We start from the raw sequence: 19,882 nt of genomic DNA on the forward strand, positions 1-19,882 counted from the left end.
AAAAAGGTTGATAGATGGGACTCTCAGATAACTGTCCATGCATTAGCTACCAGGTGGAGAAACAACATCAGTTACATCTACAATGAGCCTCGTACAGCCTCATTGCTATGTTACATAGACTAGAAATATATTATATTTCAATAATAACTTAAAAATGGCAGATGTTGTGACTGACCTAGTCGGCCTCTCAAAAGCCTCCTTGTGTAAAGCATGGCGTTCTCTGAGATCAGAACCAGAGAAGTCTGAAGTAATGCCTGGCCGGTGACCGAAGCACACCACCGTGACTAAAACTAAAATGAGCAGCTTGTCCTTCCATCTGTGCTCCTAACTGAAGGGGCTGGGAGGCGGGTCTGTGGACACTGGGTCCTGCCAAAGCCCTCCCAGCCCTGGAGGAATGTCTCTGAGTCAAAGGGGGCTAAAGAGAGAGAGAGCTCCTGCCCCCCTCCACCACCCTTCTTGATTTAAGTCACATCCCAGCTGTCAACACTGATTCAATTACAGTAGAGACCTACACCATCTAGACTCCTGTTGTAATCCATGTTAACCTACATACAACTTCTGAATGTACTGACAAGTCAAGTTTTAATGTTAATACCAAAAATGTCTGTACCTGAAAATACTGTATCGCAATAAAAAAATCTAACCCAGAAATTCCGCTGCCTGAGACAAAAAGAGCCATTGGCTACATTCAGTTCATGTATGTTACCAAAACTATTCTCTATTCAGAGCATGACAATCATGATGAGTTGTTTCCTTTGTCTGGGATCATGGTTTGAAACAAAGTAAGGCTAGGCAGTTCACATYTTTTGCAAGCTTTGGATTGAACTTTGACACAGGGTAATCCCTTTCAATACCTCCGCCTTTTAAATTAGCCGGGTGACAACCCAGACCTCGCCGCCTCCTCTTAGCTCATCCATTTGGCCTGCTTATTAGCTAGTCTCTCTGTCTCTCTCTCTGGCTGACCTGACTACACTCAAACCACCAACCCCCATACCCCACCCCCCTCTATCTATCACTGCTCTCAGCCCAGCCACCCTTCCCCCGCGCTCTCTCTCTCACTCCCTCAGCCCATCTGCAACAGCCACACGCTCGGCAGAGTAAATTTAGACAGCAAGCAAAAACCAACAATCCACACTGGTGCTGGCCCTTTTTTCTAACCCGCTCAACTGTTAACTGTGTTCTTTGCCCTGCCATGCTAATGCATTTGGATCAAAGCAGGCATGATACGAGGACGCCTATATGGGCCTCTTTCCAAAACCAACAGCAGCTCCCACAATGCCAAGGGGCTTCCATGGTCTTCCTCTTTTTCGGTGGGAAGAAAATAATAATCCATGAGCAAGTATTTTTATTTATTATTTTTCTCTTAACTGTTGCCCCTCCCCTGTCTATTCCCGGAATCTGTATTCATTGGTTAACAAGTGACATGGCAGACATACTCTGCAAGTTAACAGATCATTGGTGTTGTTTAGATATTTTGATCAGGCTAACATCCTTCTGCAGGCTGCAGCGAAGGGGAATATTGGACATTCACTCGAGTCCCAACTTCAAGCAGAGTGAAACTGGGTTATTGTCCTCTATTTTATGTGTAAATAATGGTAACCCTCAGTGTGTGAGTTATGTTCAGGGGTCTGTGGTGCGGTGTGTGTGTGTGGTTGTTGTGTGTGTGGTGTGTGGTGTGTGTTGTGTGTGTGTGTGTGTTTTGGTGTGGTGTGTTGTGGTTGTGTGTGTGTGTGTGTGTGTGTGTGTGTTGTGTGTGTGTGTCAGAGCGGGGGTGGTTCAGAGCGAGTGGCATGTCTAAACCTGGGGAAGAGAAATGAAGGAATGACCTAAATGCACATTGGTCTGGATGGTTGGCTGGCTGATGTGAGGGCTCTCCTCTCAGACACACTCACATGCTGGTGGTATGCTGACTGGAATGCTTTTACAACAAACAAAGACATGCATGCACACACAAAGTAAGCATGCATGCACACACACACACATGTACACACACACACATATACACACACACACGTACACACACACACGTAAATGCAAACGCACACACACATGCACAGACACATGTGTGACGTGTGTACAGTACCCTCAGAGAGCATTCACACCCRTTGACTTTTTCCACATTTTGTTTTGTTACAAAGTGAGATTAAAATGGATTGAATTGTCGTTTTTGGTCAAAGACCTACACAAAATACTCTGTAATGTCAAAGTGGAAGAAAAATTATAACATTTGTAAAAAATATATGACAAATAAAACTKTAATATATTTTGATTAGAWAAGTATTCAACCCCCTGAGTCAATACATGTTAGAATCACCTTTAGCAGCGATTACATCTTACCAGCGATTAAGAGCTTTCCACACCTGGATTGTACAACATTTGGCCATTATTCTTTTCAAAATTCTTCAAGCTCTGTCAAATTGGTTGTTGATCATTGCTAGTCAACAATTTGCAGGTTGTGCAATAGATTTTAAAGCAGATTTAAATCAAAWCTGTAACTCGGCCACTCAGGAACATTCACTGTCTTCTTGGTAAGCAACTCTGTTTTAGGTTATTGTTCTGCTGAAAGGTGAATTCATCTCCCAGTGTCTGGTGGAAAGCAGACTGYACCAGGTTTTCCTCTAGGAMTTTTGCTGTGCTTAGCTCCATTCTTTTCTATCTTGAAAAACTCCTTATCGATTATAAGCATACCCATAATATGATGCATCCACCACTATGCTTGAAAATATAGAAAGCGGTACTCAGTAATGTGTTGTATTGAATTTGGATTTGCCCCAAACATAACACTTTGTATTCAGGACAAAAAGTGAATTGCTTTGCCACATTTTTTGCAGTATTAATTTAGTGCCTTGTTGCAAACAACTTTCTAAAGGCACTGTACATGTCACACACACAGCAATAGTTTCACTAGGGGTTACAGGACACAGGTTCTGATGCTATTTGCAGTGTAATGTTACCTGTGATGACGTTGATGTCAGGGTAGGTGTTTTCACAGAGCTCCACACGCAGGCTGTCCCTTTCAAAGGCCTCCCGAAGCTCCTTCTTTACTGCCGCTGAACCACACAGACGGTAGAGGCCCACAACCTGCAGAAACACACACAACCAGGTTAAATACACACAACCTGCAGAAACACACACAACCAGGTTAAATACACACAACCTACAGAAACACACACACAACCAGGAAAAATACACACAACCTACAGAAACACACACACAACCAGGTTAAATACACACAACCTACAGAAACACACGCAACCAGGTTAAATGCACATAAACTACAGAAACACACACACAACCAGGTAAAATACACACAACCTGCAAAAACAGACACAACCAGGTTAAATACACACAACCTGCAAAAACACACACACAACCAGGTAAAATACACACAACCTGCAAAAACACATACACAACGAGGTAAAATACACACAACCTGCAAAAACACACACACAACCAGGTAAAATACACACAACCTGCAAAAACACACACAAAACCAGGTAAAAGACACACAACTTGCAAAAACACACAGGTCAAATACAGGCAAACAAAAAACCCCAGCAAAAACACACAACTAGGTCAAACACAAAGACAAAACCTGCTAAAATCACTCACATGACTAGGTTAAATACTAACCGTCCCAAATACAGAGTGCAGACCCTCTAACATGAATCATACACAGAGGGTTATACCATTATCTAGTATATACAACAGTGTTTCCCCTAGGATTTTCAGCAGCGGTGGCAGATAGTGGACGGGCGGAGGGAGGCACTTCTGGTGACTTTTAAAAAGACATTCTACTCCAAAATGCATAAAACTTATATGAGGTTGACAACATCTGAAATATAATAAAATATGTGCACCACTGCACTGTAGAAATMATGAGGATCAAGCTGTGGCTGGACGCTTGTGGCTCTCATTCACGCCACTGCTTGCTATGTTTGCTACAAATATATGTTGTAACTTGTCACTCTGATCTTAAAGGGATAGTATGAGATTTTGGCAATAAAAAAAAAAATGTATCCATGGGTTAATCTGACTCTGGATAAGTATAAAAAGGGCTTAATTGCCACAATCTGGCACTATTCCCGTAAAAGCGTAAAATATAAATAAACACCTGACTGAGTTTGAGAAACCTTAGCTTAGATCATGTATTTCATCCCTCTCAAATCGTGCTGTGGCGCATTCTTCTGTCTCTTTTAGGTGTAAAAGAAACAGATCGGACAAGTAGGCGTGCAATYGATTATGGTCTTTGTAGTTAATTAACATTATTTCTGRGCTAAACTATGTAGAATATTGGCCTGTTGGAAACTACAACTCCCTACTACATCACACACTTCGGGCATGATCTGATTTATCTCTACAGAAACTGCACAACGTGMGCATTGAGCWGACAGAATTTRTTTACAAAATGGAATTCAAATAATTGAACCGATGTCTGTCAATGAGTTGTTTGAAAACCGAAATGTCAGTTAATCGCTCAGCACTAATGACTAGCAAGGATCCCACAGCTGTCAGTTCAAAACATGGCAGTCACCCACTGTAAACAACCTCTTAGAGTAGCAACAGAGTAGTTACATGACCAGTGAAACCACCATGGAAAACCCATGGGAACACGGAGCGTGTGTGTACTGGCTGATCACAATAAACACTTAATTACACTGTTATGAACTGTTTGGAACTGTTATGAATAGCTCAATGATACAGCTTTCTAATCTCCGGCCAGGGAACTGCCATGTTCCAGGTAGTGCAGCACCTATCTATGGTTCTGGGTGGTACGAAGCCTCTTTGCTTTGTTTCTTACTAAACAATAGGTTTAATGAGTACAATGCAGAAACCACACGTTCTCTTGCATAACCCAGAGGGGTACTGCACTGACTGGACTCTTCACAACTGGAATGGGAAGCTAGCTAAACAACAACAAGCATAAAAGACCTGTATTTATGGGAAATATGTTTGAAAAGGGTTTAAATTATATTGTAAATTGAAATGGTAGAGTTATGTCTTTCATGGAGTAATCAGAATTGTATGGGAAGGTCTGCTCAATCCAAGATTACAACCAATTGATTACAGCATTACCCCAAAAAGGGAGGATGCAGGTGGCAGCGGTAGGAGGTAGGGAACTGGTCTGTCTGCCCAATATAAAGGATCAAAACTCGTGGAGGAATGAAAATAGCATAAATAGGAAAGTATACCAGTTTAATTTGAGGCCCGGATGTTTACAGCTGTGCCATACAGATTGCAAAATAGMTGGGAAAAGATTTAATGTACCGATTCCATGGTACAGGGTMTATGAGTTGATATATAATATGACGTAAGATTCAAGACTTTGTGCTTTTCAGCTCAAATTATTATATAGAATGGTTGAGGAGCAACTCTTGGGGAACTGTAGGGGGGATCTTGGAGGGCTGGTGGGAGATCTGTCAACATGCCCTTGAGCAGGGCATTGACTCTGGTTGCTTCTGTGTGTCGCTCTGGATGGGAGGCTGTTAGATGACTAATATGATGTAGTTGTTGAGTGGCTTCACTGCAAGTATATTGTATGTTTTGAATATAATAAAAAAAAATATATATATTTTTTTTTTAAACACCAAGCATGGTGTCACACATTCCACCAACTAGGGGGACGTTTACTGGACACAGATTATTCCTAGTCCTGGACTAAAAAYCATCCTCAATAGGGAATCTCCATTTAATTGGCTTTGAAAAAACATGTGCAGAAAAGTCTTTACCCACACCCCTTTGAGCAATTTCCTAACGGTATACAGTACCAGTCAAATGTTTTGACACACCTACTCATTCCAGGGTTTTTCTTTATGTTTTACTATTTTCTACATTGTAMAATAATAGTGAAGACATCAAAACTATGAAATAACACATATGGAATCATGTAGTAACCAAAAAAGTGTTAAACAAATAAAAATATATTTTATATTTGAGATTCTTCAAAGTAGCCACCCTTTGCCTTGATGACAACTTTGCACACGCTTGGTAATCTCTGAACCAGCTTCATGAGGTAGTCACATGGAATGCATTTCAATTAACAGGTGTGCCTTGTTAAAAGTTAATTTGTGTAATTTCTTTCCTTCTTAATGCGTTTGTGCCAATCAGTTGTGTTGTGACAAGGTAGGGGTGGTATACAGAAGATAGCCCTATTTGGTAAAAGACCAAAAACCATCAAAAACCATCAAGTGCTATGATGAAACTGGCTCTCATGAGGACTGCCACAGAGGATAAGTTCATTAGAGTTAACTGCTCTTCAGATTGCAACAAGTAACAGACACATCTCAACATCAACTGTTCAGAGGAGACTGTGTGAATCAGGCCTTCATGGTCGATTTGCTGCAAAGAAACTACTACAAAAGGACACTAATAAGAAGAAGAGACTTGCTTGGGCCAAGAAACACGAGCAATCTGTCCTTTGGTCTGATGAGTCCAAATTGGAGATTTTTGGTTCCAACCACCGTGTCTTTGTGAGACGCAGAGTAGGTGAACGGATGATCTCTGCATGTGTGGTTCCCACCAAGAAGCATGGAGGAGGAGGTGTGATGGTGCTTTGCTGGTGACACTGTCAGTGATTTATTTAGAATTCAAGGCACACCTAACCAGGATGGCTACCACAGCATTCTGCAGTGATACTCCATCCAATCTGGTTTGCACTTAGTGGGACTGTCATTTGTTTTTCAACAGGACAATGACCCAACACACCTCCAGACTGTGGGGCTATTTGACCAAGAAGAAGAGTGATGGTGCGGCATCAGATGACCTGGCCTCCACAATCACCCGACCTCAACCCAATTGAGATTGTTTGGGATGAGTCGGGCCACAGAGTGAAGGATAAGCAGCCAACAAGTGCTCAGCATAGTCCTTCAAGACTGATGGAAAAGCATTCCTCATTAAGCTGGTTGAGAGAATGCCAAGAGTGTGCAAAGCTGTCATCAAGGAAAAGGGTGGCTACTTTGAAGAATCTAAAATCTAAAATATATTTGGTTTGTTTAACACTTTTTTGGTTACTATATGAGTTAGTTCATAGTTTTGATGTCTTCACTATAATTCTACAATATAGTAAAAACTAAAAAAAGGAAAGAAAAAAAATACATTTTATGTGCTGTATGTAAATTCGATATATATGTATTTCATTTCAATAAATGTGCAAACATTTCTACAAACATGTTTTCACTTTGTCATTATGGGGTATTGTGTGTAGATGGGTGCCAATAAAATCTATTTAATCCATTTTGAATTCCGCCTGTAAAACAATATAATGTGGAATAAGCCAAGGGGTCTGAATACTTTCTGAAGGCACTGTTGCTGGATATCTATGGTGTTTACAGGCCTCCTGGCTCCAGCCCCTAGCTCGGTACATAGCTGGATATCTATGGTGTTTACAGGCCTCCTGGCTCCAGCCCCTAGCTCGGTACATAGCTGGATATCTATGGTGTTTACAGGCCTCCTGACTCCAGCCCCTAGCTCGGTACATAGCTGGATATCTATGGTGTTTACAGGCCTCCTGACTCCAGCCCCTAGCTTGGCACATCGCTGGAAATCTACAGCGCATTCGGAAAGTACTCAGATCCCTTGACTTTTTCCACATTTTGTTACATTACAGCCTTATTCTAAAATGGATTAAATTAGTCCTTTAGGTGCCTTTTGGCAAACTCCAAGCAGGCTATCATGTGCCTTTTACTGAGGAGTGGCTTACGTCTGGCCACTCTACCATAAAGGCCTGATTGGCGGAGTGCTGCAGAGATGGTTGTCCTTCTGGAAGGCTCTCCCATCTCCACAGAGGAACTCTGGAGCTCTGTCAGAGTGACCATCCGGTTCTTGGTTACCTCCCTGACCAAGGCCCGCCTCCCCCGATTGCTCAGTTTGGCCGGGCGGCCAGCTCTAGGAAGAGCCTTGGTGGTTCTAAACTTCTTCCATTTAAGAATGGCGGAGGCCACTATGTTCTTGGGGACCTTCGATGCTGCAGAAATGTTTTTGTGCCCTTCCCCAGACCTGTGCCTCGACACAATCCTGTCTCTGAGCTCTAAGGTTTTTGCGGTGACATGTACAGTCAACTGTGGGACCTTATATAGGGAGGTATGTGCCTTTCCAAATCATGTCCAATCAATTAAATTTACCACAGGTGGACTCCAATCAAGTTGTAGAAACATCTTAAGGTAGATCAATGGAAACAGGATGCACCTGAGCTCAATTTCGAGTCTCATAGCAAAGGGTCTGAATACTTATTTAAATAAGGTATTTATGTTTTATTATTTTTAATACATTTGCAAAAACTTKTAAAAACCTGTTTTTGCTTTGTCATTARGGGGTATTTTGTGTAGATGAGGAAAAAATGTKATATAATCAATTTTAGAATAAGGCTGTAACGTAACAAAATGTGGAAAAAGTAAAGGGGTCTGAATACTTTCCGAATGCACTGTATATTTTTTTACAGGCCTCTAGGCTCCAGCCCCTAGCTTGGTACATAGCTGGTTATCTATGACTTTTAACAGGCCTSCAGACTACAGCCACTAATGTCTACACAGGCCACTAGCCACACTGTTTGTGACTGAGAGCTCTCTGTTCTGTCTAGCATTTCTAAACCCCACTCACTCACACGAGAGGGTAAAAAATGGGCAGATTAGGCAGGGATTTAGCTTAGTGCAAGAGTAAACAGAAGTCACTGGGCACAATGAACAACAAGCCTATTGAAAGAAAGCTCTTTCTTTAGTTTAGAGTGAGTAGCAGCTCTGAGAGGAGAGAGCAGAGAGCACACAGACAGGCAGTAGTTTGACAGCTGATGGTGAGGCCTTGGCCTTATCTGCTGCTGCTGAGCAACACACACACACCAATAGGAAACAATGGTCTGTCCTCGCCTTAATTAAAAACAACAGAATGGTTTCCCGTGGTGAGTCAGAGACTTCCTGAATGAGRGAGCATGAGGACAGGCAAGCAGGCACCCATGCACCCCCACCCACACACCCAGCCACACACACAGGCTTGTTGGACCCCTAACTAAGCCAATCAGTAGGGATGGGAATATGCGATCTTGACAGGTAGCAAAAAGATGGATGCACCTGCACCATTCACAAACTTCTGACCCCCTTCTAGGAAAAGAATGCACTAAAATTCACTGACTTTTTACTAAAGATAATAGAACTAGTGGAGCTGATATCAGATATTTATTTGTCTCAACATATGTCATTTCATCACTTAGCAGGCACTCTTACACAGAGCAACTTGCAGTAGTGAGTGCATTCATTTCATACTTTCATTTTCTCCTTACTGGTCACCCATGGGAATCGGACSCACAACCCTGGCGTTGCAAGCCTCATSCTCTACCAACTGAGCCACACYGGACTATATCAGACAGATACATTTTCTGAAAGGGCATCTGTCTCTTACAAATACAAAAACACGCCTTACTGCAACCCCACACARATAACTCGCTCCTGGGACACCAATCAGCAGTTGTTTCAGAACAGCCACATTCATCCAGTGCCTTAAAGGCTTTACAGCCCCAGGGGCCATGCGTTTATGGAGACACTGAAACGAGAGTAGTCTCCATCTAGGGATACACATCATTATTTCTAAAGACATGCTATGCTGTGTGTCTGGCTCTCTCTGCATGCCTCTGTGACACGTCCTATACATTCCTGTGTAATCTGATGTAGATCCCCCCTAACCCCTCTCAAACAGGGTAAAGATGGCTCCAAACTGCATCTAGTGATAATCATCTCCCCTACACAAACTCTACCAAGTCTCTGAGTTATGTTTGTCTCTTGAATCAACAGAGAAAGGGAGAGAGAAATTGAGAAAGAGAGAGAGGAGGGGGAGAGAGCGTGAGAGAGGGGGAGAGAGAGAAATGGAGGAGTACAAAGAAAACGCAGCTAATAAATGTACTTGGCCAGTGGCTAAAACCATTAGCACACTGGCCAGACCTTACCTCAGGTTACTCGTTTTCAATGTACTCCTCCATTTGATAGATTAGCTGTGGAGAGGACCGGAGAGGACCGGAGAAAGCAATGGCGAAAGACCCAAGGAGGTTGCCCCACCAAGGCGTAGCCTCTCAGGGCACGGGTGTATAGATGTCCTACGGTCAGCAGCCAGCAGCACAATTTTACTGCTGGGCAGAGTCTCAACTAATTAGAATAAACCAAAGCTGGAGTGTCTCTCCTTTGGCACTGGACTTCAAAGAAGAAGAAGAGGAGTTGGAGGAGGTAGAGGGCATTGTGTCTGATTTCAGCAAGTCTATCCAGTATGTTCAGTTAGCTAGTTTCAAGTATCATGCCAAACTAATAACTTTCACATGGTTTTCTGCAACATACAGCTAGTACTGTACAACTACAATAACTACATTTCATCAAATTCACACAAGTCTACCACCATAGAGATGAATCCGCTAAATCTGCCAAACAAACATTAAACATGAACTCTCATGAGCTGAACTCACCTGGCAGCCTCTCTTCTCAATCTCTGTGATGCACTTCTCGATGAGCAGGGGCACCATGAGTCCTGAGTTCTCCCTCTCCACCACCCTCCAGGCCTCCACCCCAAACATCTGTCGCTCCCGGTCCCCATCGTAGCCTCCGTCCAGGGAGTTCTGCCAATGCTCCATCAGGTTCAGCTTCACGTAGATCAGGCCTCGTGGCTCCAGCTTCACGGCCAGCTGATGACTCCTGGTCACCCTGAAGAGAGCCGGTAGCACCACAGTGCCATGACAGCACACACGGTTCTTCTTGGGTGTGGGGTCCCAGCTGAACACCACTAGCTTCAGGTGCTGGGCGTTCTCCAGCTCGATGTTGAAGGTGTGGTCCATGTCTAGGAAGGTGGTCCGGCAGGTGAGCAGGGCAGTGCGTGCCTTGTTGACCGAGTCCACCTGGATGGCGCAGTAGACGTCCCGGGAGTCGACACGTGGCGGCTTGAGGTCCTCAGCGCCGTAGAAGTGCAGGCTCATCAGGCCTGAGATGTATTGGGTGCACTTGGGCTGTTCTGTGAAGGCGTAGTGGCGGAACGCGTCAATGTCTAGTTCTGTGCCGTGCAGCTTGGAGCTGCCACCTCCTCCTGTTACTCCTCCTGCTCCTGTTCTCTCTCCTCCTCCAGTGGCTGGGTCTTTCTCTTTCTCCTTCCCCTTGCCTCCCTTGCCCTCTGAGGACCTGTGCTTCCCAGACTTGGCCACCAGTTCTGGGGAGTCCCCGTCACTYAGGTAGCCCCCCTTGCTAGCCGACATGGAGGTCCCGCTGCTCTTCTTCTTGCTGTAACTTTGCTGCGTCGACACACTGCTGTCCAAGTGATATRTCGAGATCACATTACGGCTGGCGGCCGCCCCCTGCCCGCCCCCTGGGGACAACCTGGGAGGAGCTGAGCCTGGTTCTGACCCACTATTGGTTTTGGGACACTGGGTCCTTGTCTCTGATTGGCTGCTCGCGCTGGCTCCGTTACCGCTGGTGTTGTTGTTGTTGCTAGGGATCCCTTTGACGCTGAGCTTGCGGCTGAGTTCCGGAAGCTTCTTCATCTTCATGGAGAGTTTCCTGACGGTACGCGGGGACTTGATCTTGTCCGGGAATGACCAGTTGAGGGAGCTTCCCTTCTTAGCAGGGTTGGGGCTGGAGGGAGGCGAGAAGCCGGGTGTGGCCAGGTCAGGGCCTTCTGCTGCAGTGGGAACAACAAGGACAGAGAGAGAGAGAGAGAGAGAGAAGGGAAAAAAGGAAGGGCAAAAAAAGAAGGAGAGAGAGAGAGAGAGTAGAGAGAGAGGGAGAGAGAGAGAGAGAGAGAGAGAGAGAGAGAGGAGACGAGAGGAGAGAGGAGAGAGGAGGCAGAAGAAAGACGAGGGAGGAGGACGTGAGAGAAGAGAGAAGACCATGTTGAAACTCACAGAGGTCACCAGAGAAAATACACTAAGATAGACACAACACTCAACCTTTAGATACTAAAGAAGGGTACTGGGAAGATTTATTGAAGGTTAAACAAATCTAAATTGAATTATGTATATGTAATAGTTTTTAGACGGCTGACAGTTAGACAGGGGTTGACATGAGACTAACATGGGACTAAATTCAACTGCTTTACATCATCAGCAATAGCTTGCATTCCAGACCAGACCATAACAAACTTCACCATTGAAAAAATAGGTCAGTTGTTAGCTAAGAATGAACTCCTGTGATGTGGTTAACTAAATTAAATGCTAGGTAAATTCTAGATTACGGTAGATCTTATTAGCAAAGGTGTGAGCGAGCCAGGTCTCTGAAGCAAATTGTTACACAAAGAGGAATTAGACACTTCTGCTTCAGGGCTCAGGGCTAACATTGCTGAAGGGAGAACCCATTACTAACACATCCATTCAATGGTATGCATCTACAAGTTGCCTAAATTACACTCAGGAATGTTAGAGCCTGGAGAGAAGCTCCTAACCAGTAGTCTTATGTCCAGAGTGAGAGTCGAAAGCCTCTGAACCAGTAGCCTGGGGCCAGAGTGAGAGTCTAGTAGAAAGAAAGCCTCTGAAGTGGGACTGAATTTGGGAGCTCCTTCTCAGATCTTTCCCCCAAGGCACTGTCCTTCAGCGGGCTCTGCCTGCTTCRATGATCCATCCATCCATCCAGCCATACTCTGTTTCTACAACAACAACCCCTCTTGCGCCAAACTATTCAAATAATTTGTTTCAGTAGAAGTTTGTCAGGTTAAACGAATCCATCTGGCCTTCCCCAGCAGCGAGCCAGCACCAGGTGGGGTGGACAGAGAGGACATGGACAGGACAGCCCTCACCCTCCAGCCTGAGGCCAGCTACAGTTTAGATGACTGAAGTGTCCCGCTGGTCCCCCGACGTGATTCTTGAGCCCATTTCAAACGGAGAAGAGCACTTTTCCCTTTCCTAATAGGATTTCCTCCTTTGCTAACCTTTCCCTTTTTCTATCCTCTCCCCTTTTCACACATGACAGGGAAATATCATCAGCTTCAAGGGACAGAATGTCCAAAACATGTAACATGGCTGAGGTAACTCATTTATATATTGTACAGAACCAAAATCACTCTGTATCACCACCATTTTAAGAGAACTGTATGATTTGGTGCACTGCAGTACCAATAGTATCTACATTCATGGCCTTCCAAGACAATAAGTCAGTAACTAGTACAACAAAAACTTTATTTAATTTCTTCAACATTCAGTTACTTTTTGAGCACAATTCTGTTGAATATTTCAGCAATAAAGCCAGAGGAGGTGTGGTATATGGCCAATATACCACGGCTAAGGGCTGTTCTTATGCACGACACAACGCTGAGTATATTGGCCATATATCACAAACCSCAGAGGTGCCTTATTGCTATTATAAACTGGTTACCAACGTAATTAGATCAGTAAAACTAAACGTTTTGTCATACCCATGGTATACGGTCTGATATACCATGGCTTTCAGCCAATCAGAATTCAGGGATCAAACCACACAGTTGAATATAAGACATTAAATCACTCCAAAACACGCTACAATGTGCTTATTCTCTATTTACAGTTATCACTTGCGTATCATTTTCAGTTTTCTGTTTTCAAACCGCAAGTTCCTCCACACTGCTGAAACAAAGAAGTGATTCTGTTGGCTATTCATTGTGAAGAGAGCAAAGGACAGGGAAAGGGAGAGAGAAGGAGAGTAAAAGAGAGGAAGGAGAAAATAGAAGAAAGAGAGATAAGGAAAGAGAGTTAAAGAAGCCAGAGGAAGAGAAAAGAAAGCAAAGAGAAGAGAGAGAGCACAGAAGAGGAGTAGCATGACCTGCCAACATCCCCTGCTCTATTTTCAGAGCCTGCGTGCTATTCTGGAGAGAGAGGTAAGAGGGAGCAGGGAGGTTGTAGCGAGGGGGTAAGAGGGAGGCAGGGAGGGGAAGAGGAGGTGTCGGAGGATTGTAGCGAGGGTAAGAGGGAGGCAGGGAGGGGGTAGGGGAGTCGGAGGTGTAGTGAGGGGTAAGGGGAGGCAGAGGGGTAGGAGTGCCGGAGTGAGCGAGGGTAAGAGTATGCAGGGAGGGAAGAGGAGGTGTCGGAGGGTGTAGCGAGGGGTAAGAGGGATGCAGGAGGGGAAGAGGAGGTGTCGGAGGGTGTAGCGAGGGTAAGAGAGAGCAGGGAGGGGGAAGGAGTGTCGGAGGGTGTAGCGAGGGGGTAAGAGGTGTGCAGGGAGGGGAAGAGGAGGTGTCGGAGGGTGTAGCGAGGGTAAATGGGAGGCAGGGAGGGGAAGAGGAGGTGTCGGAGGGTGTAGCGAGGGGGTAAGAGGGATGCAGGGAGGGGAAGAGGAGGTGTCGGAGGTGTAGCGAGGGGTAAGATGGAGGCAGCGTAGGGCAGAGTGGGTTGCTGCATGCATGAAGAGGGCAGACAGAAGACGAGAGGGGGGAGAAGGGGTATGGGGGGGGACAAAGCACTCCTTGTACTGCGAATCAGAGGCCTGGCCAGTGAAAGGGGTGTTATCTGACATTCCATAATAAACCATGTTTAGCCTCCATTCCCTTTCCTTAGGCTGCTGAATATAAATCCCTGTTAGCTAGTGGTTCCTGACAATAACAAATACCAGCACACAGAGGTGGAAAGGGGGAGAGAGCCGGACAAAGGGCAAAACCTCTGGAAGAAGTGCCAAAAACATCTAGGGTGGGTCCCAGATACTGAGGTTTAGGTTTCGCCAAACTCACATGCCTTCAGAAGGTACTGAAACCACTGGAACACATTTTTGACCAATCAACTTCAAATCTCCTATAATAAGGTAAATTATTGTAAGCAAATGTATGTTCAAATGTATTGTTGATTTTATGTCCGTTTCAGATTAGTACATGATGGAATGTTATTTGGCAATTATCCTAAAATCTAATGTATGAACAGAACCCTCATCACAACAGCCAACTGAGTTAAATCTGGTGGATAAACATTTACCAAGTAGAATAATATTACCTTTAAAACAAATCCAATGACTACTGTGCTGTTCTCCATAGTTCCTCACTATTCGTAGCCATTTACCCTGTGGCAACAATCTACAGCAACGTCAGAGAGAAAGAGAGGGACAGACACTCACACCCTCTACCTGAGGATCAGGGAACTGTTTGATACTTAACCCCGGGGGATGTTCATAGGGTCAAAGGCAAAGGGTTGCATTCCGCACGCTGGAACCGGAGCTGGGTGACCAGTGTCGCCCCCATCACCCCCCTCTCCCTTATGACCCCAAGAGCCCACCCCGCAGACTGTCACTGACACCCTTCAACAAAGAAATGAATTTATGGCCTTGATTGCCTTTATAAACGTTCTGGCCCAAGAGGGCTAAGCGAGAGCGGGTGTGTGTGTGTGTGGAAGAGTGTGTGTATGGTGTGTGTTGTGTTTGTGTGTTGTGTGGTGTGTGTGTGTGTGTGTTGTGTGTGTGTGTGTGTGTGTGTGTGTGTGTGTGGTGTTGTGTGTGTGTGTGTGTATATGTGTGTGGGCATAAAGAGAGGCTGATTGGGAGGAGGCATGGTATGTGTGAATACGACAGTGTGAGAAAGTTAGTGTGTTCTGTAACAGTAACTGTGTGTGTATGAGTGTACTTCCTCTGACATAAGGTGATAGGAGACAAAGTTGATGTCCTTAATTACCCCTAGGCAATTCCACGGTAACAGAATCTCATTTACTTGAAGAACAGCGCAGATGCAAAGTTTGATAACAGAATGATGGTGTGTGCTGTTTGTGCTGTCATTCTGTTACCAAACCTTGCATCTGCACTTTTCTTCAAGTAAATCTGTTTTTGCACCATTTTCTGTGGAAATTGTCAAAGCTGCAATATGTAACTTTTTGTGCGACCCAACCAAATTCACATAGAAATGTTCCCATTCTTAAGTTTAGTTTTTGCATCTTTTACTTTCGGTTTGGTACACCAGCATCAAACAGCTGAAAATACAATATTTTTGGTTATTGAAAATATATTTCACAGCGGTTTAGATGGTACAATGATTTTTTACACTTGCTTGTTTTGTCACATAAACTGAAATTAGGCAAACTATTAACATTTTTCAACCAGGAAATGGATGAACGATTTCTGCATATTGCAGTCCTTGTGCATAGAGTTGTATGGTTTGTTTAAAGTTATACTTCGGGATTTTGGCATTGAAGCCCTTTATCTACTTCCCCAAAATCAGATGAACTCCTGGATTAGCAACATGCATGCCCCGGCCACCTAAAGATCTGTCTTTTTCAACCATCTATTTCCTGTGTTTGAGTGGTCCAAAACCCCTTGTCACTTAAATCTCGCTGGATAGATTGCTTTCATTTTACTCCTGAGACTCTCATARTCTTGCTTGTGCCTGTCGTTATTCCCATTAACGTTACGACCGCGTAAATGTTTGGAATTACCTGTCAAACACAACCCGGTAATGGCTGAAATGGGCTCAATGGAATACATCGTCTCTCCGTTGAATCTATAAGAACATCAAAGCTTCGTCTGAGATTTAACGCCTCATCGACACTTACATCACAAGAAAGAGAAGAGACTTTTATTTTGATGGGTGTACATTCTTTGGTGGAATTTTAAAAAGTAATAATTTAATACAGTTGAAATGCTTACAAATTAGTTGCACTGAAATGAAAGCAACTTCTGAAAATTAACACTCTGATTATAGTGGGTTTTGACTGATGTTGGGATCTATTGGTTCTAGGTATGAGGTGGTGGAATTTTAAAAAGTAATAATTTAATACAGTTGAAATGCTTACAAATTAGTTGCACTGAAATGAAAGCAACTTCTGAAAATTAACACTCTGATTATAGTGCTAGTATGTCTGATTTTGCAAACAATGTAAAGTATGTATAGATAGGTGTAATCTAGAGCCAAGCGTGTTGACTTGTTATCTGAGGGTATCCTGCTATTGACACATTTGTTGAATAATGCAACAGAATTTGACAARAACAGTAATTAATAAGGCAGTCTAGACAGTGCAGATAGGCCTAGACCAATCAATCAATTAAATGTATTTATAAAGCCCTTTTAACATCAGTCGATGTCACAAAGTGATATACAGAAACCCAGCCTAAACCCCAAACAGCAAGCAATGCAGACAGCACATTGTTGGTMTTGCAACCCTGTTCCACCCCTTTATGTTAATGTATTAATACATGCAAATACACCCAGTGTATTTATGCAAATGCTGCACATATAACTTTATTTTAACACAAAATATATATAATAAAATACCTGATAGCATTAGAAAATGTAAATATGAGTGCATTCTAAGAAAAAAAAGTGATATTTGACATTAAATTGAATACCTGAATTCCCAACAAAATTCTTGAACTTCATTCATTATTTGTCCATCGCCAGAAACATTTTTAATATGCTATAATTTTTATAATAGGCAAGTCAGTTAAGAACAAATTCTTATTTGCAATGACGGCCTAGGAACAGTGGGTTAACTGTCTTGTTCAGGGGCAGAACGACAGTATCTTCATATATTGTCCAACTGTTGCATGTATTACAACTGTTTTTAGAACATTTTAACAATTTTGATGACTGTTGCTACATGGATACCATTTGTATGTCTCTGCATCCAGTTTGAAAGAAGTTAGAGGTAGTTTCGCGAGCCAATGCTAACTGCGCTAATGCTAGCTAGCAATTGCGCTAACGCCAGTTAGCAATTGCGCTAACGCTAGTTAGCAACTTCCTTCAAACTGCACACAGAGCCATAAAAATGGCATCCACGGATTAATCTGACTCTGGGGAAGTAGATAATGGCTTTCATTGCCAAAATCCCAAAATATCCCTTCAACTTTGTAATCATTGTTTTTTGGGGCATACATTTTAAAGTGAAAAACTGTCCTCCCCCCTGCAAACTCTCACACACTCATTATAGACAAAAACAGAGAAGGAAAGAGAGTTCTCTAGTGCACTGTTCTCTGGCACCCTATTCTCTAGTGCACTGCTTTCGACCAGGGCCCATAGGTCTCTGATCAAAGTAGTGCACTGTATAGGGAATAGGCTGCAATTTGGAACACAGTCAGAGACACTGTATTGGTGTCTCTCCTCTCCTTGAGGCCTAAATCATTCAGTGCTGGAATCCTTTCAGAGGCCACAGCAGCCAAGGGAGGTGTTTCATTACAATAGTGAACAAATATAGTATGGTGACCAAATATAGTATACGTCCCCTATTCCCTACAGTGCACCACTGAACTACTTTTGACCATTACCCTATGGGCCTTATAGTGTACTAAATAGGAAACAGGGTGCCATTTGGGATACACACATAGCCAGGCATGGTAGGCAGGCCCTATGCTTTCTATACTCCCAATAGCACAACAACATGGCTACCTGCCAACGCAGACTGTCTTGCTCTCTATGTAGACTAAGGCTATTGCCACAGGCATTCCAACTCAGCCCAGAGATCCTCTGTATCTCCAACAACAGTGTGTGTGTGTGTGTGTGTGTGTGTGTGTGTGTGTGTGTGTGTGTGTGTGTGTGTGTGTGTGGTGTGTGGGTGGGGTGTGGTGTTGGTGGTGTGGTGTATGTATATTTTCACTCTTGTGATCCCCTGAGTCAAAATTAATGAAATGATCCTTCATTTACTGCAGCGCTTCACTTTTGCAGGCTGATCCAATCCAAACAACCATAAAAATAGCTCTGATCACATTTGACCCCAAAGGGCCCAACTTCCAGATTTCCTGTCCAGGCGCTATGGGAACACACACCTGCCTCTACATGCTCTCTATAGTCCATTCGTCATTATCCTCCATACAAACACAGCATTCAGCCAGACAAAGGAGCAGTCAATGACAGCCCTATGAGGAGTCTAGGGTGTATCCGGTTAGGAAAAAGAACCAACCAACCAGCCGGACAGAAAGACAGAGATAGTAGGTCTAGTGTTGAACTGGGTCATTCTAATCTAACGTGCATAAATTAATTATTATTCAACAGACACTCTTATTATTCAAAGCCAGTAACAAAGTGTTATCCATTTTTAGCCACTTGTAATGAAGTAGCCCTCTGTGCTAGCGGGTTTGGCTCGTAGTGAAGAGGGGATTGAGACTTTATAAAGGAGAAGAGGAGGAGGGTGATAGGATGTAGGCATCACAAAAACCTGAAAAAGGAGTAGGACACTATAGTTCTCCTCTCCATTCTTCTATCCCCCTTTTATTCTAATCTAGGGCCTTCTTTTACAGGCTGCATGTGGACAATATGGCGCTACTGAATGCAGTGATCATACTACCCCCATGTCTGTTCCTCCCTGTAGCCTGTGGAAAGTAGATTGAGTGACAGGTCTCCATTACTCCCTGTGGGGAGAGGGGTGAAACAATTCCATGACCAGTCAGTCAGTCAGTTAGTCACTCACGACTAGAAGGCCAAATCACACAGCACAGCAGACATTTGTCCTTTAAACTTAAGTTCTCAACCTTACCTCCCCTCCCAATAGCCCCACCAACCAGCTAATAGTACACCCTGCTTAACCGRGTTGTCTTAAGGGTCAAAAATGACCCCCCACTATGTTTAAGASCAGAGAAAAAACCCTAAATGATKTTTTTTCAACTTGAAATTGGATMACTTTTCCTAGAGTGACCCCAACATTAGAAAAAGTGAAACATCGCCTTTGTTCTTATTTCRATGAAAGCTGTACACCACCAGGGTACAAAGATTGTCTTAGGGTCATTTTTAACATGGCAGTTTTAAAATAATTTACACACCACAAAAAACACAACGACAGACACACACACACAATGAGAAATTGAGATTATGTGTGCTACTGATGAACTCAGACAGAACTAAAACGTTCTTGTGCATGTGCACCATCTCCCCTCCATGACCCCACACATGACTCAAGTTCACAGACAAAATTAACAAAATTTCAGACAAAATAAAAATTTCTTGAAAGCATTGTTTACTAATGGGGAATGTAGTCAGAGGCTATAAAGGTGCTGCAGATGACAGT

At 43.6% G+C, this 19,882-nt stretch overlaps 1 protein-coding gene across 2 annotated transcripts in view; it reads right to left on the reverse strand.

Annotated features, from left to right (window-relative positions):
- syde2 (synapse defective 1, Rho GTPase, homolog 2 (C. elegans)) overlaps positions 1-19,882 on the reverse strand; it is an 82,835-nt gene that overhangs the window by 37,834 nt on the left and 25,119 nt on the right. For both annotated transcript variants that reach the window (XM_024004319.2, XM_024004318.2), the window contains exons 3-4: positions 10,436-11,634; positions 2,955-3,081 (exon numbers count right to left, since the gene is read on the reverse strand). In XM_024004319.2, the coding sequence (XP_023860087.1) occupies positions 2,955-3,081; positions 10,436-11,634 (1,326 nt within the window). The remainder of the gene's footprint in view (positions 1-2,954; positions 3,082-10,435; positions 11,635-19,882) is intronic.

The sequence above is a fragment of the Salvelinus sp. IW2-2015 genome, linkage group LG16 (assembly GCF_002910315.2).
Source record: "Salvelinus sp. IW2-2015 linkage group LG16, ASM291031v2, whole genome shotgun sequence".
Lineage (NCBI taxonomy): Eukaryota > Metazoa > Chordata > Actinopteri > Salmoniformes > Salmonidae > Salvelinus > Salvelinus sp. IW2-2015.